This window comes from Lithobates pipiens, unplaced genomic scaffold, assembly GCF_037356315.1.
Source record: "Lithobates pipiens isolate NorthernLeopardFrog02 unplaced genomic scaffold, aLitPip1_a1.2 Scaffold_25, whole genome shotgun sequence".
NCBI classification, from domain to species: domain Eukaryota; kingdom Metazoa; phylum Chordata; class Amphibia; order Anura; family Ranidae; genus Lithobates; species Lithobates pipiens.
In genome coordinates, this window is record NW_027507787.1 from 92,195,331 (window position 1) to 92,218,489 (window position 23,159).

General features: G+C 44.6%; 1 protein-coding gene across 3 annotated transcripts in view; it reads right to left on the bottom strand.

Moving 5' to 3' along the window:
* The window catches only part of LOC143930392 (uncharacterized), a 70,980-nt gene that overhangs the window by 24,174 nt on the left and 23,647 nt on the right, over positions 1 to 23,159 (bottom strand). For all 3 annotated transcript variants that reach the window (XM_077454679.1, XM_077454680.1, XM_077454681.1), the window contains 2 exons: positions 8,471 to 8,650; positions 8,266 to 8,389 (listed from right to left, as the gene is read on the bottom strand). In XM_077454679.1, coding sequence (XP_077310805.1) covers positions 8,266 to 8,389; positions 8,471 to 8,650 — 304 coding nt within the window. The remainder of the gene's footprint in view (positions 1 to 8,265; positions 8,390 to 8,470; positions 8,651 to 23,159) is intronic.

A 23,159-nucleotide genomic window follows, 5' to 3' on the forward strand; every position in this document is an offset into this window, starting at 1 on the left:
AGCCCATCAGAGTACCCGAGTACCTGTCACAGCCCATCAGACTACCCGAGTACCTGTCACAGCCCATCAGAGTACCCGAGTACCTGTCACAGCCCATCAGAGTACCCGAGTACCTGTAACAGTCCATCAGAGTACCCGAGTACCTGTCACAGCCCATCAGAGTACCCGAGTACCTGTAACAGCCCATCAGAGTACCCGAGTACCTGTAACAGTCCATCAAAGTACCCGAGTACCTGTCACAGCCCATCAGAGTACCCGAGGACCTGTCACAGCCCATCAGAGTACCTGAGTACCTGTCACAGCCCATCAGAGTACCCAAGTACCTGTCACAGCCCATCAGAGTACCCAAGTACCTGTCACAGTCCATCTGAGCACCCGAGTACCTGTCACAGTCCATCTGAGCACCCGAGTACCTGTCACAGTCCATCTGAGTACCCGAGTACCTGTCCCAGTCCATCTGAGTACCCGAGTACCTGTCCCAGTCCATCTGAGTACCAGAGTACCTGTCCCAGTCCATCTGAGTACCCGAGTACCTGTCCCAGTCCATCTGAGTACCCGAGTACCTGTCCCAGTCCATCTGAGTACCCGAGTACCTATCACAGTTCATCTGAGTACCTATCAAAGTCCATGAAGTACCTGAATGCTTGTCACAGTTCATCTCAGTACCTGAGTACCTGTCAGTCCATCTGAGTACCTGTCACAATCCATATGTGTACCTGTCACAGTTCATCTGAGTACCAGAGTACCTGTCACAGTTCATCTGAGTACCAGAGTACCTGTCACATTCCATATGAGTACCTGAGTACCTATCACTGCCCTTCAGAGTATCCGAATACCAGTCACAAGGCCATCAGAGAACCTGTCACCAGGCCATTAGAGTACCCGAGTACCTGTCACCAGGCCATCAGAGTACCCGAGTACCTGTCACCAGGCCATCAGACTACCCGAGTACCTGTCACCAGGCCATCAGACTACCCGAGTACCTGTCACCAGGCCATCAGGCTACCCGAGTACCTATTTGCAACCCATGCCTCATAGAATATACGCTGGGGTGTTTGCTTTCCAAAATGGGGTAATTTTGTGGGTAATTACCCTGTCCTGGTGCTCCCGGACCTTCAAAATTGTGATGGGTAGGAATGAAATGAGATGTGTTATTTATGCTCCTAGAATGCCTGAAGGTACTACTTCAATGTTCGGCCTCTCTATGTGACCAGGCTGTGTAAAAGTCCTACATATGTGGTATCACCATACTCGGGAGGAGTAGCAGAATGTGTTTTGGGGTGTCATTTTTGCTATATACATGCTATGTGTTAGAAATATCTTATAAATTGACAACTTTGTGTAAAAAAAATAAAAAAATAAAGAGTTTTCATTTTTTTTCCACATTTTCCAAAAACTTCTGAAAAAAAAATGAACCGTTCAAAAGACTCATTATGCGTTGGGGTGTTTGCTTTCCAAAATGGGGTCATTTTGTGGGCAATTCCATTGTCCTGGTACTCCAGGGCCTTCAAAAGTGTAATAGGTGGTTGTGAAATGAGATGTTTCATTTTTGCTCATAGAACGCCTGAAGGTGCTACTTCAATGTTGGTGCTCTGTATGTGGCCAGGCTGTGTAAAAGTCTCACACACGTGGTATTGTCATACTCAGGAAAAGTAGCAGAATGTATTTTGGGGTGTAATTTGTTGTATGCATATGTTGTGTGTGAGAAATAACCTGATAATATCACAATTTTGTAAAAAAATAAAATCTTAATTTTGCAAAGAATTGTGGGAAAAAAATTACAACTTAAAAAAAACTTACCATGCTACTTAATACCTTGGAATGTCTAAATTTCTAAAAAGGGGTCATTTAGGGGGTATTTGTACTTTCCTGACTTGTTATTGTCTCAAGAAATGAGATACACTTGATGTACCAAAGGCCTGATCAGATGTGATCAATTTTCAGTGATTGGCACCATAGTTTGTAGACTCTATACCTTTCACAAAGACCAAATAATATACACTAATTTGGGTTATTTTTACCAAAGATATGTAGCAGTATAAATTTTGGCCACAATTTATGAAGAAAAATTACTAAATTCGCAAAATGTTATGACAGAAACAAAGAAAAGGTCATTTTTTTTCCACAAAATTTAAGCTTTTTTAAATTTATAGCACAAAAAATTAAAAACCCACTAGTGATTAAATACCACTAAAAGAAAGCTCTATTTGTGTGGAAAAAAGGACGCAAGTTTCATATGGGTACAGTGTTCCATGACTGAGTAATTGTCATGCAAACTGTGAGAGCACTGAAAGCTGAAAATTGGTCTGGTCAGGAAGGGGGTGTAAGTGCACTGTATTGAGGTGGTTAATAAAGTGATTTGTGTAACAAGCTTATTAAACATTCTACATTCAGTGAACGTTCGTGTAGTGCAAACTTTGCAGTATATGAACTTTCACTGAATGACAGGAAAAGGGAGAGGGCAGTTTCTTGCCCCCCCTTTTCCTCATGGGAGAGCGGCTGGATCAGCTGTTTCAAGTTCCCCCGCAGAGCCTGTGGCCAGCGGGGAAACAGCTGTTAGTCACATGTTTTGAGAAGGGGTACAGGTGACCTCTCTTCATGACATGTGAAAAGCCCGGGAAGAACTGGTTTAAACCAGTTTTCTGGGGGTTATAAAAAGGAGGTTCCGCTGAGGGGGCTCATTCGCCTCAGAAGAAAAGCTGTGGTGTTCTCTCTGGGATTATTCCCTGAACAAACAGCCTCTTCTGTGGCCAGAAGATGAGCCTTCTTCGGCGACTGATAGAGCGGGCGGGAGAGGACGGCGGAGAAGCCTGGATTCGCCAGTGCTTAGAATTACCCCGCGCAGCGTGTCAAGAAGCTCCGGTGGGAGCTACACCGCCTGTCAGCTATCCGGGTCCAGAGGAGAGAGGAAGAGAGCGGCCAGCGGTGGAAGCCACGGAGATGTCGCTGCGGGGTGAAGAGGATGCTGAAGGTGTGGAGGAGGAGACGTCGCGTCAGCAAGGAGGTGCCGCCCCAGGTCGGTCGAATGGGGCGGCGAAACGAAAGCGCAACCCCCGCCGGAGCTATTCTCCTACCCCGACGCGCCCTGCTGTACATAAAAGAGCTGGTCCTTCTCAGGACCATAGCAGAGGGCAGGTGGGCGGGGGAAGGCTTGGAGCGGGTAGGCGGAGCGGCCAGCTGAGCGGAAGAGCTCCATTGACTGAAGCGGTGGGCAGGGTCGAAGGCGGTACGGGAGGCGGAGCAACCTCTATGAGGGAGTGGTCTCCCTCTCCTCAGCGTCCAGCATCTCCTAGGCAACCGTCAATGCTGAATATCAGTGAAGCAGGGCCTGATAGTGAGCCTGCTTTACAACAAGGTAATACAGGTATGACTGATCCTTCTGTTAATGTTTTATTGAATAGTGTTGTGGATTTATTAACAAAGGTGTCTAAGGAATTATCCAGTCAAAAGTCTATTTGTCAACCAGCTATTAATAATGCTTTAACTCCTGATGTTTCAGCTATGGGAGTTTGGTCGCCACCTAGTGGCGTTAATGCTAATGGCACACAGGATTTACCAATTCATTTAGAACAATTTAATAATATTTCTTATAGCAATGCTAGATCACAGAACTTGCCAGAAACTTGTTTAAAGGAATCCATGCCCTGTGACATTTCTCCGTTAGGTTATCATTTATCTCCAGTTGTTAAGGAAAAAATTTGGCGAGGGGAATTTTTGGATATATTGTCTCTTCTCCCTTCCGCTAAAGATTTCATTAATAAGTCAGAGAAGAAAGAGGATGATGATAGACGCAGACCTATAGCAAAAAACCTAAATAATTGGTTGCAAGCATTTTGTATTTTTGCAAGTGTGCTTTGTGAAAAATCACCTGAGAAAAGTACGGGTTTATTTCAACATTTAGATATTATAATTGAGGCATACAAAAGAGGAATTTGTTTCAACTTCAATGATAGCCAGTGTAAATGGCCCAATTCATGTAAATACAAGCATGAATGCGCCTTTTGTGCTGGAGCGCACTCAGTTACAAAATGTTTCAAAAAAATGTCAGCAGCAAATTTGCAAGCGGGAATTTTTTCAAAAAGCACACACACCAGTGAGTATAGCAAAAATGCTCCCGTGGCTTCAGGTGTATCCAGACAAGTTGAAAGCACATCTTCTCATTGAAGGTTTTAGGGATGGTTTTTTATTGCCTTCCTTTCAGGGTCAAGGTTGTACTTTAGTTAAGAATTTGAAATCGGTATCTAAATTTCCCCAGGTAGTTTTAGATAAGGTTAATTTTGAAATCTCAGAAGGAAGGGTGGCGGGCCCCTTTTCTTTCCCTCCGTTTGAAAATTTCAGGATTTCCCCTTTGGGTGTAGTGCCCAAAAAGGAAAAGAATTCTTTTAGACTAATTCATCACTTATCTTTTCCTAAAGGAGATTCCCTTAATGACCAAATTGATGAGAGCATGTCATCAGTTTCATATGCTTCTTTTGAAGATGCTTTAGTTAAATTGAGAATATTGGGGAAGGGAGCTATTTTAGCTAAAGCGGATGTCAAGTCAGCTTTTCGCTTACTTCCCATTAATCCTTCATCTTTTAATTCCCTTGGTTTTTTCTTTAATGGTAACTTTTATTTTGACAAATGTTTACCTATGGGTTGTTCCTTGTCTTGTTTTTATTTTGAGTCTTTCTCTTCATTTTTAGAGTGGGTAGTTTCTGCCGTTTCTGGGTCTCAATGTTTAATTCATTATCTAGATGATTTTTTATTTTTAGGTCCTCAGGATTCTTTTATTTGTGCTAACTTATTACAGACATTTTTTGATGTTTGCAACCATTTTGGTATCCCATTGGCTCATGAGAAGACTATATGGCCTTCCACTTGTCTGGAATTTCTAGGTATTATTATTGATACTGATTTAATGGAGTTTAGGTTACCTGAAGAAAAAATTGAAAAAATTTGCTCTTTATTGTTAAAACTGGTAAGGAAGAAAAAAGCCTGCTTGAAAGAGATACAGTCTCTTTTGGGCCTTCTGGCGTTTGCTTCAAGGGTCATGCCAGTGGGTAGGGTATTTTCCAGGAGATTTTACATCGCTATTTCTGGTTTAAAGTCTCCCTTTTCTCATGTGCGTTTATCCAGTGATATGAAAGAGGACTTGCTAGTTTGGTGGCAGTTTCTTTCTCATTTCAATGGCAGGGCTTTGTGGCAGAAGGATTTCATTCTTGATTCGGATTTCCTTCTCTTTACTGATGCCGCAGGGTCACATGGCTTTGCCGCAATTTGGCAGAAGCATTGGTGCGCTGAACGCTGGCATGTCTCTTGGGTAATGAAGGGTTACACTAAAAATATAGTCGTTTTGGAACTATTTCCTATCATTGTTGCGCTTGAAATTTGGGGTGCTTTCTTCCAAAATAAAAGAATTTTGATACGAACAGATAATAAAGGAGTGATGTATGCTATTAATTGTTTAACATCTAAGTCTCCGCCAGTCATTGTCCTTTTGAGATACCTGATATTTAAATGCTTAAGTTTGAATATATGGTTGAAGGCGGTACATGTGCCAGGTAAGGACAATGATTTGGCGGATGCGTTGTCTCGTTCACAGATGGAGCGTTTTTTCAAGCTATTTCCGGAGGCGGATCCAGTGGGACACTCCTGTCCAATCAACTTATGGGACCTGATCTAAGGCCCATTTCTGTCTCTATTATCAATTCTTTGGCACCTTTTACTTGGGCAGGATATCAGTCTGCTTGGTTTATGTATCAAGAATTTTTAAACAAGTTAGGTGAACCGTTGGGTTCGGTGTCTGAAATACTGTTATTAAAGTTTCTTGGTTCTTTGTTTGAACAAACTTATTCTTGGTCATACATACATAAAACTTTGTCAGGAATTTCTTTTTTTCTTGAAACTAAATAACATGCCGTCTTGCATGCAGTATTTCTCTATAAAACAAGCTTTAAAAGGTTACAAAAGGAATAATTTTAGGCCTGATTCAAGGAAGCCCATCACTCCTCTAGTGCTGGGTCAGCTTTGCTCCGTGACGGATAAAATTTGTTTTTCTCAGTTTGAATCAGTTCTTTTTCGGGCAGCCTTTTCGGTCATGTTTTTTGCGGCGCTTAGGGTATCTGAGCTGGTTCACATATGCATGTCTGAAGTTGTTATTTTTGAAAATTCATTAAAAATTTTAATTAGCAGATCCAAAACGGATCAGGTAGGTAAAGGTAATTGGTTAACTTTAGATATGTGTATGAGTACTAGCATTTGCCCGGTGGCTCTAATACGTCAATATTATTCAATTAGGCCTTTGGGGTTTTCCAAGTTTTTTATTCATGAATCAGGGTTACCCCTTACTAAATATCAGTTCTTATGCGTTTTTAGGAGCTGTTTACAGGCCTTAAATTTAGATCAAGAACATTTGACGTCGCATTCTTTTCGGATTGGAGCAGCAACAGAGGCCGCTAGACTGGGTTTTGATGTTAGATCTATTAAGCGAATTGGTAGATGGAAGTCAGATAGGTACTTGCTTTATATTCGTCCTAACGCAATGCTATGATTTATTTCAGGTAACACTCGCATTGTGTGGATGATTGGACACTCCTTCATTTATTGGGCGAATTTGAGAGCTCAGCAGCGAGTTTATACTTGTAATTTAGGATTGGATGCTTCTAAATTTAAGATTTTTTGGTGTGGAAAGAGGGGAATGTTATGGTCTGACCTAAATTCTTTTATTTCTCAGCTTCTTCTTCATTTTCCCTCTCCGGATATCTTAATTATTCATCTAGGTGGTAATGATATTGGTTACTTTAAAACTTTAGACCTTATTTTTCAGATTAGGGATGATTTACAGAGGATACAGTTGTCATTTCCCAATTCAGTAGTGGTTTTTTCAGAAATTGTGCAGAGGATAAGTTGGCTTTCTCATCCTTCTGTACGTCCTTTTGAGAAAATCAGGAAGAGAGGGAATAGGGCAGTATCCAAGTTGCTATCAAAATTGGGAATGCTATCCTTTAGGCACACTGAGCTGGAGGGGGGTATCCCTGGCCTTTTCAGACAGGATGGCATCCATCTGTCTGATATTGGCTTGGATATTTTCAATGTAAATTTAAGTTATTGTGTTGAGATGGCCGCGGGTTGGGGTTCTGTGGGCAGTTGGCCTTAGGTCCTCCTGCCCTTTTGGGGATTTTGTGTTGCTGCCTGAGTCGTAGTGACTGGGCTAGCTTTAAGTTTATTGGATGAGTTTTGATGAGTTATGTACAACATTTTGAAACCAATAATAAACAACCGCGGCCATTATTATCCAAACACTTGTCTTCTTGTCTTATTTCAAAGTTATTGAAGGAAAAAAAATTCCGGCCTGCTGTCCCATGTAGAATGTTTAATGAGCAGGGGCGGACTGACACATCAGCACTTTATGTAGTGCCAATCCATAATTTGTTAATTGAAAGATTAAAGAGCTTGACTTGTAGTTTTGTTAGCCGTTTTTTTTGTTAGTTTGTTTTAACAGGGGCGTGGGTGGTGAGTTTTTATATGCAGTTTGTTATTTCCTGTGATGGGGATTCCATGCTGTAAACAAGAGGAAGTGGGAAGGAGCGTCTGCTAAAGAGATAACATTGAAGCTCCCATATGATTTATTTCTGGTGAGTGCATATTTTGGTGGAGGCTCACTTCTATTGGATCTTTCCATAACATCCGGGGGAGTTCGCTGGATGTTCTGCTCTTGTTTTTTTTAGATTCCTGGTGAGTGCATCGAGAATTAGAGTTTAAGCACTGAAAGAAGCTTTCTACACATAGTGGACACTTATTTATTCTGGATTGCTTTCACCACATCATTTGGACTTTTACTCCTTATTTGTATTTTTTCCACTTTTGTATTCATCATTTATTTATGATATTAGATTAGATTTGTATTTTGAATTAAAGAGGTTGTAAACCACGGGTTAAACCCCCCCTCAGAACACAATAGCACAGCAGGGTAGATTGCTGTACTAACATTGGATTGTTAGTGCAGAGACAAGTCCGACCTGAGCCGTCAGTTTTTTTTGTTCAACCCGCGGAGTTGAATGAAAAAAAAAAAACTAGTGGTGTGTACTAGGCCTTAAACCTTCCATGTACTGACGATTATTGAAAACACAGGGGTCAAGAAAGGTGCTAAAAATGAAGGTAAAAGTAAACAGACTACTATATTCCCTAATAGCTATTAGAAGCCGTTAAATTGGATTACAATATTGAACCCATAACTTAATCATATCCATTAAAACACAATTATGATTTTTTTCTTTAATATACCAATTGATCCAAACAGCTGCCGATTCTCCACAAGGACATCCGTGAACAGATCATCGTGTTCTTCTATATATTCCCACTCCTCCATGGAGAAATAGACCGTGACATCTTGATACCTTATAGGAACCTGACACACAAAGATACCATCACCACACGGACACATCCCTTCTGCTACTATATATGTCCCAAAGTTCCCAGCACCACTTACCTCTCCTGTCAGAAGCTCAATCATCTTGTTGGTGGCTTCTAGAATCTTGTTGTTCTCTGGTATCAGGGAGGGAGATGGGCACTCCATGATGGAACTCTGAGTTCTGCTCACTGTTTCTGAGCTCCGAGAATGACTGCAGTGGTTGTTAAGAGTGCCAAACTTTTTCAATATGACATAATGCTGGATATAGAAAACACAGATACAATGTATCTACATATTTATATTTTTAAAATAATGGTCACGCTTTATAAAAAAAAAAAAAAAAAATTATAATATTATATATATATATTTTTTTTATGTGCATCTGCCATGTTACCTAGCAGTTTTACTGTGGGCATACTTTCCCTTTTTATAATGCATTTCTCAGGGTCTTGGCTCAACTTTCAGTGGAGAAATCTTTCCACCATCCTAAAAAAAATTAAGTTTTCTTTCTCTAATTACTGATAACTTTCTGCGATATTTATTTTGGCTATGGCAAAGCAATATTTAAAGAATAGGCTCGGCTTTAGTAACATGTTACACCCATGTTTAGGATATGGTTTGTTAGAGAACCTTAGTGAACAAACAGCATCATGAAGACCAGGGATGAATTTGTGGAGAAGTTTAAAGAAGGGTTAGGTTATAAAAAAAAATATCCCAAGCTTTGAGCATCTCATGGAGCACTGTAAAATCCATCATCCAAAAATGGAAAGAGTGTGGCAAAACTGCAAACCTACCAATACATGGCCATCCACCTAAACTGACAGGCCGGGCAAGGACAGCATTATTCAGAGAAGCAACCAAGAGGCCCATGGTAACACTGGAGGAGCAGCAGAGATCCACAGCTCAGGTGGGAGAATCTGTCCACAGGACAACTATTAGTTGTGTACTCCACAAATCTGGCCTTTATGGAAGAGTGGCAAGAAGACAGCCACTGTTGAAAGAAAGCCATAAGAAGTCCCGTTTGCAGTTTTTTTTTTCAGCAGGGACAGAGTTGATGGAAAGATGGCTGAAACCAAATACAGGGCAATCTTAGAAGAAAACCTGTTAAGAGTCAGCAAAAAACTTGAGACGGGGCAGAGGCTCACCTTCCATCAGGACAACGACCGTAAACATAAATAGTAGGTGAGGTTGAAAAAAGACACAAGTCTCATAGTTTCATAGTTAGTAAGGTTGAATAAAGACACCAGTCCATCCAGTTCAACCTGTGTGAGTGTCTACCCCTATCCCTGTACATTGCACACTCACATTGGTCCCTACCCTCAAGGAGCCCACAATCTAAGGTCCCTATTCATATACTAAGACCAACTTTGGACAGAAGCCAATTAACCTACCTGCATGTCTTTGGCGTGTGGGAGGAAACCGGAGTACCCGGAGGAAACCCACGCAGGCACAGGGAGAACATGCAAACTCCAGGCAGGTAGTGTCGTGGTTGGGATTTGAACCAGCAACCCTTTTTACTGCAAGGTGAGAGTGCTAACCACTACACCACTGTGCCGCCCTAAACTGACAGGCCGGGCAAGGACAGCATTATTCAGAGAAGTCCAACATATGTGTGTGATAATTATATACATATGCTTATTAGCGCTGTCTGCTCAATAGAGCGAGTGGGCAATTAGACAGCTCTCTATAACAGGGAGTCCATGTATGAAAGTTAAAATGCAGCACGTGTGTCGGTGGTCACGGATAGGCTGACTGTGGGTGGCTGCCGGCTCATAACAAGCTAGAAGGGGCTCTGTAGACAGTAAAACACAGAGAGCAGCGCCATCTAAGTGCAACAATGTTAAAACATTTTACTACAGGACAGAAAATGTGGAACTCACAAGATCATAGAGATCACATCGCATGTAGGAAGGTATAAATGATGCATCCACTCCTGGGGGAAGGCAGTGGGCTCACAGGTGGAGAGATAGCCGATGATCCCGGCTGGGCTGGTGGTTCTGAGCGCTTCCTGGTTCTCCAGAATCGGCTCGGGGGGCTGGACACTCGGAGCATGCATGCTCCTTCATCAGGCAATAGTAGTGGCCATGTTGAAAGTGTTTTTTATAGTCTATTTTGCCAGGAGACGTTGATGCAGTGCCATAGCAATCGCTTGTAAACAGACCTCAAATTACAAAGTGGGCGCTGGTGTGACAGGCTGGATTGGGCAGGTAGAACTCATATAAAATGTAAACGAGCATTAAAATGAAACAAGAATTGTTCTATACATCGCAATTGAAATAATATTATACAAACAAAGGTGGAAGGGGGGTTAAAAAATGTATTATACAACATGAGAGAATTAAAAAAATATATATGCACAAAATAATCAAGCAATCTAAAAGCAGCTAAGGTGAGAGGTGGTGAACTGAAGTTGAGAATGAGTGGAAGAAATTAGACAAATGTGAATGAGAGAAGGACTGAAAAAAAAAAAAAATTATTTATAAATATTAAAAAAAAGGGTGAAAAATAAAAATGATGAATAAAAAAAATAAACAGAGAAAAAATATATGCGTTGAAAAAGTTATAATAAAAATAAATGAGAAAACAAAAAAAGGTATAGATAGATATAGGAATGAAATATAAAAGATAAATAAAAATGTGATTAATACAACTGTATAATGGGGGGGGGGGAGGGGATAGGGGAATGGTAAAAGGGTGCCAAGAGACTTGGGATGAAGGGAGCAAGTATTTAAGTATTTGGGGGATGATAAGAGAAGTACTTACCATTGATGGATATCTAGGAGGGGAAAAGGACCATAAGTCCTTAACATAAAATGATTAATGATAACATGTTAGCCAAAACACAAATGGAGATTTCAGAATGAGAACAGAATATGTATATATCTAAATATTACTTATCTTTCTAAGGGGAAAGAGGAAATGGTTATTGGATAGTAATTTAGAGTAAAAGGTTAATTTCCAGCTTCTCGTTCAACCCATATGGCATGAGGGCATCTAGTCTGTAAATCCAATAAGATTCCCGAGCGCGCAGGTGTTTGTAGCGTTCTGCTGCTGGAAGAGTGTTGGGAATAGCGTAGATTACCCAGACTTTCAAACATGGGAGGAATGTTCATGATGAATAAGGAAATATTTGGGGACACGGTGTTGGTCTGACCCTGCGTTCACCAGGCGCCTGTGTTCCCCAAATCTTTTACGTAGTGTACGGATCATGCAGCCTACATATAACAGGCCACATGGACGTTACAGACAGTATATCACAAACTCGGATGAGCATGTGTAAAAATCAGATATGGGATAGGTTTTTCCTTTGGAATGGAATTCTTTTTGTCTGTGGGCGACGTGTGAGCAAGTCAGACATAGGGGCTTATGGCATTGGTACTTGCCTCGGATATTAAAAAACTTCAGAGGAGCACTGATGGTGGGTGGATTTGATTTCATTTTACTGGGTGTAATTTTGGTTTTTAGGTTCCTAGCACGTCTGTATGAGATGAGCGGTCAGGCTGTCATAGTAGATTTAAGGTGCGGGTCCTCTTGTAGGATGGACCAATGTTTTTGGAAGATTTGTTCCATATTTTTGAATTTGGTGCGGAAAAACCAAGTTAGACTTACCGGTAACTTGTTTTCCAGAATTCTTTCAGGACAGCACCTTCTCCCTCCCTCCCTCATCCTTAGGAAGCACCTTCTTCCTCCAAACTTTAAAAGGGAGGCACCTCCCTACCACACCTAAGTTGTAGAAGAGAACCTCCGACACCCGGCTGGAACACATAAACATATACATTAGTCACAGCGTAGCATAATAAAATACAATAGGGCGGGATGTTGCTGTCCTGAAAGACTTCTGGAAAACAAGTAACTGGTAAGTCTAACTTGGTTTTTCCCAAGGCGTCTTTCAGGACAGCACCTGAGAGGATAAAAGAGACTTACTCCTTAGGGCAGGACAACAGCATGCAGGACCTTCCTGCCAAACGCTTGATCGCTAGCAGGTGTGAGGTCCAGCCTATATTGTTTCAAAAATGTGTGAAAACTCGACCACGTCGCCGCCTTGCAGATCTGTTCAGGGGTGGCACCAGCTCTCTCTGCCCATGTAGATGCCAAAGCCCTGGTTGAGTGTGCACAAATCCCTGCTGGCGGGGATAACCCTGCCTGGGAATATGCCTATGAGATAGATAATTTCAGCTATCTTGCTAAAGAAACTTTAGAAGCCTGGAAACCCTTTTTATTACCTGAAAAAAGTACAAATAGTGAATCTGAACGTCTGAAAGGCTGTGTCCTTTCTAAGTAACACAACAGAGTCCTCCTGATGTCCAACATGTGGAAAAGGGTCTCCTCCTCTCCTTCTGGGTTAACGCAGAAGGTTGGAAGTACTATGTCCTGAATACGGTTCTGTACTGAAGTTACCTTCGGTAAGAATTTTGCATCTGTTCTAAGAATGACTATCAGGAAATATAGACAGATACGGTTCTTTAATAGATATTTAGCTCACTGATCCTGCGTGCAGAGACAATGGCAATCAGAAAAATGGTCTTTAACGTGAGAAACCTAAGGGGCGCCTCATCCAGAGGCTCAAAGGGACCCTTTGTTAGATACTGCAGGACTACCGACAAATCCCATCTAGGAAAAACCCTAAGAGGTGCTGGTCTAGACCTCTTGAGAGCTTTAAAGAATCTGATCACCAGCGGATCTGAGGGCACAGATCTTTCTAAAAACACATTTAGTGCCGCCACCTGCACCTTCAGAGTACTAACTGCTAGTCCCTTGTCTGCTCCATTTTGTAAAAACTCCAGGATGGAAACAAGGCTCCCTGGGACCTGGGTGGATGAAATACACCATGTATTATAAACCTTCCAAACCTTATGCCGCGTACACACAATCAAACAATCCGGTGGAAAAGTCCGGCAAACTCAAGTCCGCCAAACAATCCCCCCGTGTGTAGCCTCCGGCATACTTTTTTGACCCGACAGTACGGCAGACTTAGAATTTCGTGTTGCACATCAATCTGCCCGCCGTACTCGCATTTCGGCGGACAATCCGGCCGTGTGTGTGCCAGTCCGCCGTACTTTTGAAATGAGCAGACTTTTCCCGCCCGGAGAAAAGTCCGCTCATTTCGAGCGGGTCTCCAGGTAGGCGGGGCCCGCGAAGGAGACGTCTGGTATGGACTTAAAGGGGAACCCCCAACGCCCAAAAAAATCGGCGTGGGGGTCCCCCCCAAGTCCACAACAGACCCTTGTCCGAGCACGCTACCCGGCCGGCCAGGAAAGGGGGGCGAGCGAGCGCCCGCCCCTCCTGAGCCGTACCAGGCCGCGTGCCCTCAACATGGGGGGTGCCTTGGGGAAGGGGGGGGCCGCGCGGCCCCCCCACCCCAAAGCAACTTGTCCCCATGTTGATGAGGACAAGGGCCTCTTCCCGACAACCCTGGCCGTTGGTTGTCGGGGTCTGCGGGCGGGGGGCTTATCGGAATCCGGGAGCCCCCTTTAATAAGGGGGCCCCCGGATACCGGCCCCCCACCCTATGTGAATGAGTATGGGGTACAATGTACCCCTACCCATTCCCCTGTAAAATAAAAGTACAAAAAAAAACACAACACACGAGATAAAATACTTTATTGCACAGCTTCGGGGGTCTTCCGTCGTCGGGGGTCTTCTCGCTGGACTCCTCCGCTATCTTCTTGTAGCTCTTTTGCTAGCGGAGGAGTCCGGCTTTCTTCCTCGCCGCCGGCCTCTTCTCCCGACTTCGGGGGTCTTGTCCCCCTCTTCGGTTCTTCTCCCGGTCTTCTGTCGCCGCTGCCGCCTTCCGTTCTTCTTCTTCTCCTGGAGATGTTGACTCGACGCTCTCTCCGGCCATTATGCCAGGGACGCGCTGCGCAGCCACTTATATAGGGACAAGGGGCGGTGTCACATGGCTTTATGTCACATGGGTTGGTGTCACATGGTGACCCCGCCCCCTTACAATGTCACAGTCCCCATGTGACATCAACCCATGTGACCAACCCATGTGACATAAAGCCATGTGACACCGCCCCTTGTCCCTATATAAGTGGCCGCGCAGCGCGTCCCTGGCATTGTGGCCGGAGAGAGCGTTGAGTCAACATCTCCAGGAGAAGAAGAAGAACGGAAGGTGGCAGCGGCGACAGAAGACCGGGCCACCGCCTGTAAAAGAGCTATAAGAAGGCGCGGTGGCCCGGGAGAAGAACCGAAGAGGGGGATAAGACCCCCGAAGTCGGGAGAAGAGGCCGGCGGCGAGGAAGAAAGCCGGACTCCTCCGCTAGCAAAAGAGCTACAAGAAGATAGCGGAGGAGTCCGGCGAGAAGACCCCCGAAGATGGAAGACCCCCGGAGCTGTGCAATAAAGTATTTTATTTCGTGTGTTGTGTTTTTTTTTGTACTTTTATTTTACAGGTGAATGGGTAGGGGTACATTGTACCCCATACTCATTCACATAGGGTGGGGGGCCGGTATCCGGGGGCCCCCTTATTAAAGGGGGCTCCCGGATTCCGATAAGCCCCCCGCCCGCAGACCCCAACAACCAACGGCCAGGGTTGTCGGGAAGAGGCCCTTGTCCTCATCAACATGGGGACAAGGTGCTTTGGGGTGGGGGGGCCTGGTACGGCTCAGGAGGGGCGGGGGCGCTCGCTCGCCCCCCTTTCCTGGCCGGCCGCGTAGCGTGCTCGGACAAGGATCTGTTGTGGACTTGGGGGGGACCCCCACGCCGATTTTTTTCGGCGTTGGGGGTTCCCCTTTAAGTCCATACCAGGTGGCGGGGCCAGCGACATCTCCTTCGCGGGCCCCGCCTACCTGGAGACGCGCTCGAAATGAGCGGGCTTTCCTCCGCGTGTGTGGGCGAGTCCGTTCATTTAGAAAGTACGGCGGACTTAGTACGCCGTATTAGTCCGCTGAAAAAGTGCCGTGTGTGGGCAAGTAGCCCGTTCAAAAATTCAGACGGACAGTTTGGCGGACGTCCGCCAGACTAAGTACGTCGGACAGACGGCTACGTGTGTACGCGGCTTTAGAGTAAATGACCCTTGTAACCCTTTTTCTACTTGACAAAAGAGTTGAGATCAAACGGCTGGAAAAACCCTTGCTCCTAAGGAGCTGCTTTTCAGAAACCAGGCTGTGAGTGCCAAGCTGGCCACTCCTGGATGATTTACTGGGCCCTGTAACAACAGATAGTGCCTGAGGGGCAAATGCCAACAAGGCTTGATTGTCAGTCCTAGAACGGTCGAAAACCAGGCCCTTTTTGGCAAAAGGGCGTGATTAGTATGACTGGTACCTTTTCCTTCTGAATTTTCGTTAAAATTAAATGGAATTAACTGAAATGGGGGGAAAGCGTAGCAAAGACGGAATTCCCATGGATATGCTAGCGCATCTGTTCCCAGCGACCCGTCACGACTGTTCAGGGAGAAGAACTGGGGAACCTGGGCATTCTCTTTTGAGGTGAACAGGTCTACCTCTGGTAGCCCCCATTTCCCTGCAATCATTGCGAAAACCTCTGGGTTTAGAGACCATTCCGTTTCCTGAATAGGGTTCCTGCTTAGGAAATCCGCCACCCTGTTTAGATCCCCTTTTAGGTGGACTGCTGATAGCGACAACAAATGCCTTTCTGCCCACCAAAGGATTTCCAGGGCCAGTACTTGGAGCAACCTGCTCCTTGTACCCCCCTGCCTGTTTAAATAGGCCACTGCCGTGGCATTGTCTGTTTGGACCTGAATATGCTGGGACTGAAGATCCTGAGCAAACGACACCAGAGCTAAGGCAATCGCCTTGAGCTCCCTCCAGTTTGAGGACCTTACTGCCTCTTCTTTGGACCAGGTTCCCTGAGTGAAAAACTTTCCTAGGTGGGCTCCCCACCCCCAGGAACTGGCATCGGTTGTTAGTCTTTTCTCGACTGGAAAAGCCCAGACTAACCCCTCCGATAGGACATCCTGTCTCTTCCACCACCATAGAGACCTTTTCACCTGGGTTGGCACTCTTACCTCTGTCTCTAGGGATGCCACTGTGTGATCCCAAGATTTCAGAATAAAAGCCTGCAGACACCTGAAATGCAGCCTTGCCCACTGGACAGCAGGCATTGTTGAGGTTAGAACCCCCAAAGCTGACATAACCTGTCTTACCGTCAGACATTGACTGGTCTGCAGCATAGACACTGCACCGTGAATCCTGTCCTTCTTGTCTAAGGGAAGAAAGATCCTTTGATCCACAGAATTGATTAGATACCCTAAAAACCGAATCTCCTGGGATGGGTTTAGGGAAGACTTTTGGAGGTTCAAAATCCACCACAGAGCCTCCAAATGGTTGCGTGCTTTGCCTAAATTGATCTGCAATTCTTCGCTGGATGGGGCGAAAAATAGCAGATCGTCTAAATAAGGAATAACTGCGATTACATGAAGGCGCAGCTGAGCTAACGCTTCTGCCATCACTTTGGTAAAAATTCTGGGTGACGATGACAGACCGAAGGGTAAGGCTCTGAACTGGAGATGATGAACCACGCCCCCCAACCTCACCGCCAGCCTGAGGAACTTCAGAGACTGGGGCGAGATCAGGATATGCAGGTATGCATCCTTTAAATCCACTGACACCATGAAACAACCTGGCGTCAGAAGATTCCCGACTGAGAAAATCGAGTCCATCTTGAACCTTCTGTACTTGATGGATTCGTTTAAAGGCTTTAGGTTGAGAATCAACCGAAATTTTCCTGTCGGTTTTTTTACTAGGAAGACATGCGAATAAAACCCCTTTGCTGTTCTTGTAGTGGCACTTGGACTACTACACCCTGCTGCATCAGTTTCTCGAGAGAGGACTTCATGGCCAGGGCCCTTAACGAGTCCCGTGGGGTGTTTGTAATCAAGAACCTTGTTGGGGGGTTTTTGGTAAACTCGAGTGTGTAACCCTGCGAGAGAGTGGTCAGAATAAACTGATTTGAAGTTATCTTTGACCCCTGTGGAAGAAGTTCTTGCAGTCTTCCGCCCACCCGCAGGGAAGAGTCATTGAGATTTCTCGGCCTGTGTAGGAGGAGGACGGAAGAGAATTCCGCCTCTATCTTTTGGTTTTGGGGCGGACCAATTTTTCCTTCTCCCCTGCAACTTGCTGTCTTGATCCTGAGTTTTTTGAGGTCGAAAAAGACGTTTTGGCACTTGCTTTTTCTTTTTGACCGGGAAGGATCTCTTTTTATCGGCTGTCCTGTCAAGAATATTATTGAGGTCAGGGCCGAAAAGAAGGTCACCCAAAAGGGAATCCCACACAGCTTGCTCTTTGATGCTGAATCACCTGGCCAGGTTTTAAGCCAGGCTCTTCTTGCAGTATTAGTTAAAGCTGCTGACCTGGCTGACATCTTTTTTTTTTATCCAGAAAAAAAACTTTATTCAATAGTATATACATACAGTCCAAAGAAATACAGTCAGTGCAGAACAATGCAGTACAGTACACATTCAGCCCGAGAACATATCGTACATGAGAGCAGGCAAGTCCCCTCCCCCCCACCAATCTATAACACAGTGATATTGATAGTCAGTACATACATCAAAACATCTGTCCAGAGCCATGTAGGTAAAAATAAGCGTAAATGGCAGCGCCTAAGGCACCTCCGGTCCGAGCAGCTGGTCCATAACTAAATCATCCGGAACAAGACCCGGAATATCCAGCCATGGCCCCCACAGTTTTTCAAATTTATCAGGGCAATCTCTATGTTGATAGACAATTTTTTCCATTCTTAGCGTATTACCAACAGTGGCGGTCCATTCCCGGACCGATGGAGGCAAGTCCGATTTCCAGTGGAGCATTATCAACTTGCGGGCAATAAAGAGCGCCCTAGTCAGGGCCTCTCTAGTGTGCGATTCTCATTCCAACTCCTCCAGCAAGTTCAGAATGCAACACCGAGGATCCCAGGGACCTGGCTGACATCTTAATTGCCTCAGCTGAGGCGTCTGCAATATAAGCAACTGCAGCAATCGTGGTAGGAAAAAAATCTAAGATTTCCTGTTTGGGGGAATCAGCCGCTATATCTGACTTTAGCTGGTTAATCCAGCATTCCAAATTCCTGGCTACACATGTTGTGGCCATTGCTGGCTTTAAATTGCTCATAACTGATTGCCATGATCTCTTGAGCAAAAGATCCATGCGTTTGTCCATTGGATCCTTCAAAACTCCCATGTTTTCAAAAGACAGGTCCATGGACCTTGAGACCTGGGAGAAGGCGGCATCCAGCCTGGGCACCTTGTTCCACACCGCAGCAGGGTCCTCCTTGAAAGGAAAACGCCTCTTGTGGGCTTTGAAAAAAAAAGGTCTCTCTCTCTGGATCTTGCCATTCTTTCTTAATGGCCTCAGAGATGACCGGATTAACTGGGAATGTTCGCCCCTTAGGCTCGTCCAACCCAGCATACATGCGGTCATGGAGTGATAATTCCTTTCTTTCCTCACTTAAGCCAAGCGTAGCATGAATAGCCTTAAGGAGCCCATCTACCTCTTCAAGGGACGGTTTGAATGTTGCCAAATAGAACAGACTATCATTATGAGCCCAGCATTTTTCATTCTCGTCCCAATCATTTATGGTCACTACTGTCTATTGATATGTAAACCACTTTGTTAAATCACAACTTACTGATCAATAAGAACATCTAGTTAAAATCATTAAATGTACCACAAGAAATATGTTCAACAATGCAATACCTGTCTCAAGCTGGGCCCCACCACATGTTGCTGCCTGGAAGGCCCAGGTTGGACGTTGGAAGCCTCAGCTGGGGGTGAAGGAAGCCTGGAGACTGGTGGCCTGGGTACCCCCTGGTCTACCGGAAAATGCAGCCTCTGGAAGTAAACCATCCTGGGGTAATGAATGGCATCTGGCTCTCCTGATCTCAAGGACTCCAGGTGCTTCTTTCTCTCCCTGAGATATGTACTCTTCATTACACCAATTTTCCTAGTCACATAGTCCATGTCTGCCGTGGGGACCATGATCCGCACCAAAGAAAGAAGTTTCTACCAGCGCTGCGTTCCTCTTTCTTCTGTCGTAATAAAACTGGTTGTTGATCTGCCACAGGCAGGGCATCTCCCTGTACAGTTCCAGGAATAGACCCATAAAATTGTGGTTTTTGAATGGATCCATCTTCTCTGCAAGACACAACACAAGTCAAACCCTAAAATACTAATAATGCCATGATAAACCCTCCTAATCTTGTCCCAACATCAGCCTAGATAGAAGCAGTCTAGTCTAGTGATGTACCAAGTTCAAAATTTTACCTTCGTTTGCACGATCGTCGCGTCAGCTCCTCACTCTGTTCCCAGATCGTACGGACGACACACGCGTGTTGCGTTTTATATACAGTGCGCATGCGCGAAACTCAGTTCGCCCCTAACGTTCTTTCTAGACTATTCCCCGCCCCTTCGCTTTTGGCGCATTGGGGAGAGCACATGGCGGAGAGAACGCAGGTGCGCAATCAGAGTTCCACTAACAAAGAGGAGGGTGAGGAAAGCCCGGAGCCTGAAACGTCCCGATCCAGGAAGAGAAGATTTAAGGCCTCAAATATGTCTTTTGGAGAGATGTTGGATATGGTGGACATATTGAACAGGACCGACTATGATGGGAAGTATGGATCTTACCCAAACCCAAATATCAGAAAGGCCAAGATCATGACTAAAGTTGTGAAGAGTCTTCAGAAGAATTTTGGGATACGCCGATCCAAGGATCAACTGAGAAAATGCTGGTCAGACCTGAAACTGAGGGAGCACGATCAGTACAGAAGGATCAAGCATGTTCTTCAAAAAAGTAAGTAGTTGTCATGTGTTCATATGATTATTCTTGCTTGTATACTGCTTCATGTGCTTTGATTTCATGTTGTGCATTTTAAAATGGCCACTTTCAAGTTCATGGTTTCATTCATTCGTAAGAAACATCGTTCTGCAGGTAAGTATTCCAGCTTAACAAAGTGTCCACAATAATGTTATCACCTTGGAACTCGGCCAAAAAAAAACAATTGTACAACACTTCCAAGCAATGTTTCATATTCCTATTTCTGCCCTCTGTGTGCTAATTATTCTTTTTTTACATTCTCATAGGGGAGTGAAGACTCGGCAAGTATGAGGACACCAGGGACCCCACCCCTCCCAAAGAAGGTAACATTCCAAAACCAGAAGCAGAGGAGCAGGAGGAGGAGGAAGGAGAGATCGTTGAAGTTGGACAAATTGTCACCACAACAGGTGAGTGTCGGAGAACACAGCTTTCGGTAAGCTCATCAATGTATGTCACCATATTTATAATACATGGTGTGTTTTTTTGCTTTGTTTTGTAGGTGATGTGGAAGAAGAATCCCATTTTACCAGTGAAAGTGCCCAGATCCTGATTGGGGAGATAATGGGGTGCAATCGGGATTTAGAAAATATACAGTAAAACATCAATGATGTTAAAAATAAAATGAAGAACATCATTGATGTTTTGGGGAGAGTGTGAAACAGCCCAAACTAGCTAGGGTTTTATTTTTTGGCTTTTAAACCACAACTTTTGTATTTTTTCAAAATCCCAATTTGGAAGATGCACAGAGTGTGTTAACATGCGCTACATTGATCGTGGGGGATCAATGTACGTGTTTAGTGGAAAGTGGCTGAGATGAAGGGGTTGCAGCCCCAAAACATGTACATTGATCCCCCATGATGGGAGATGCACATGTTGACACACTGTGTGCATCTTCCAAATTTGGATTTTCCAGGGGTGACACTCCATGTGATGAAGGCAATATCAGCCCAGTTTGTACATACTCATGTCTCATATTGTCTTCACTTTTCAAAGTTGAACTTTGTAAGTTCCTGTGTTCTGTATGTTACGCTTTGATACATGCCTGTTTACACAAAAAAAAACAAGTAAACAAAAATTACCTGAAATAATGTTTTTGATACACCCAATTTGTTGGTTTGTTGTAAAACCCTTTTCTAAGCACATGTGAGTGTGCTTTGATTAAAAATTAAAATTATGCACAATGTGTGGCTTCCTTTTTCATTGCGCAAATGATGTATTTGGACTAAAATTGTTGTTTTCGGTGAGAATGGGTGTTATTTACTAAAGGTAACTCCACTTTGCACTCCAAGTGCAGTTTCAGGTGTACTTTTGCAGTGCACTTGTAGTGCATAGTGGATGTGCCTTTAGTAAAAAACACCTGGACGGCACAGTGGTGTAGTGGTTAGCACTCACACCTAGCAGTAAGAAGGGTCACTGGTTCAAATCCCAACCATGACACTACCTGCCTGGAGTTTGCATGTTCTCCCTGTGCCTGTGTGGGTTTCCTCCGGGTACTCCGGTTTCCTCCCATAATCCAAAGACATGCAGGTAGGTTAATTGTCTTCTGTCCAAAATTGACCCTAGTATATGAATGGGGACCTTGGATTGTGGGCTCCTTGAGGGTAGGGACCGATGTGAGTGTGCAATGTACAGGGACAATTGTAGACACTCAGGTTGAACTGGATGGACTGGTGTCTTTATTCAACCTTACTAACTATGAATCTATGATGTGTTAATTTTGACAATCATGCCATTTTCCTGCCATGGTGCTGAAAATGAGCACGATTTTTGTCAGTAATGCACTACATACATTAGTTACCAAAAACAAGGTGTGTGTGTGTAGCAGACCCACAACATAATAAGATTATCTGAAAAAGAGACTGTCCCCTCATCTCGCTCAGAACTTGGGTTTGCACTGTTGGTGAAAAAGGCACAACAAGAAAAAACATAGATTTACCTAGGAGACACCTAAAACCAAGCCAAGCAGTAAATGTAAACAAATATTGGAGTTTCAAAGAAAAATGTATTCATAAAATGCCGCTCAGACATTGTCTGGCATAACAATGGCCCCCCTACCCACAAAGTAGTCCATGTATTGGGTTCTAACCTCACGGGCGCTTTGGGGGGGCAAGCCAGGATGAGCAGCTTCAAGGCCCGTGAGGTTCTCATTTTCCAGCAAGTCTGCTTCTTGGACAACCGAGACCGCATCGTTTGCAGAATGTCTTTTTAGAAAATTGTGAAGAACACAGCAGGCCAGCACAATGTGATTTAGTTTGTATTTCGCCATGTGGATAGGCGTTAAAAAAAAGGCGGAACCGGCTGGCCAGTATTCCAAAGGTGTTCTCCACCACTCTTCGGGCTCTGGACAGACGGAAATTAAAAATCCTCTGGTCCGGGGTGAGGGTCCTCATCGGGAAAGGCCGCATCAGATGGTTTGCCAGGGCAAACACCTCATCCGCGATGAAGACGAACGGGAGTCCTTCCTGATTCTCCTCTGGGGGTGGCAAGCCCAGACTGCCACTCTGGAGACGCCAGTAGAACTCCGTCCATGAAAACACTACACCATCCGACATCCGTCCATTTTGCCCCACGTCCACATGCAAAAACTAATAGGTTGCAGACACCACTGCCAACATCACGATACTATGAAACCCCTTGTAGTTAAAATAGTACGACCCCGAGTTGGGTGGTGGGACGATGCGGACGTGCTTCTGATCAATTGCACCTCCACCCAACGACTGGCAAAGTGGGAGGCCACAGTCTGCCATTCCTGTGGCGTTGAAGGACACTGTGGAGTGAAACAAGACCAAAAATTTGTAATTTTACAAATCAACATTGCAAGCAGATTAGACACAAACATTTTTGGCCAAGATTAGTATAACATTTTGGGAACTGAGTATTTAAAGCCTAAAGTATAAGGTCCCCTTATCAGAGTCACCACCCCCCCATCCCTCCCCCACCCCCCATCCGATGGGCCCTTGCTAAAAAATGAGGGGGGGGATGTTTTGGACAGG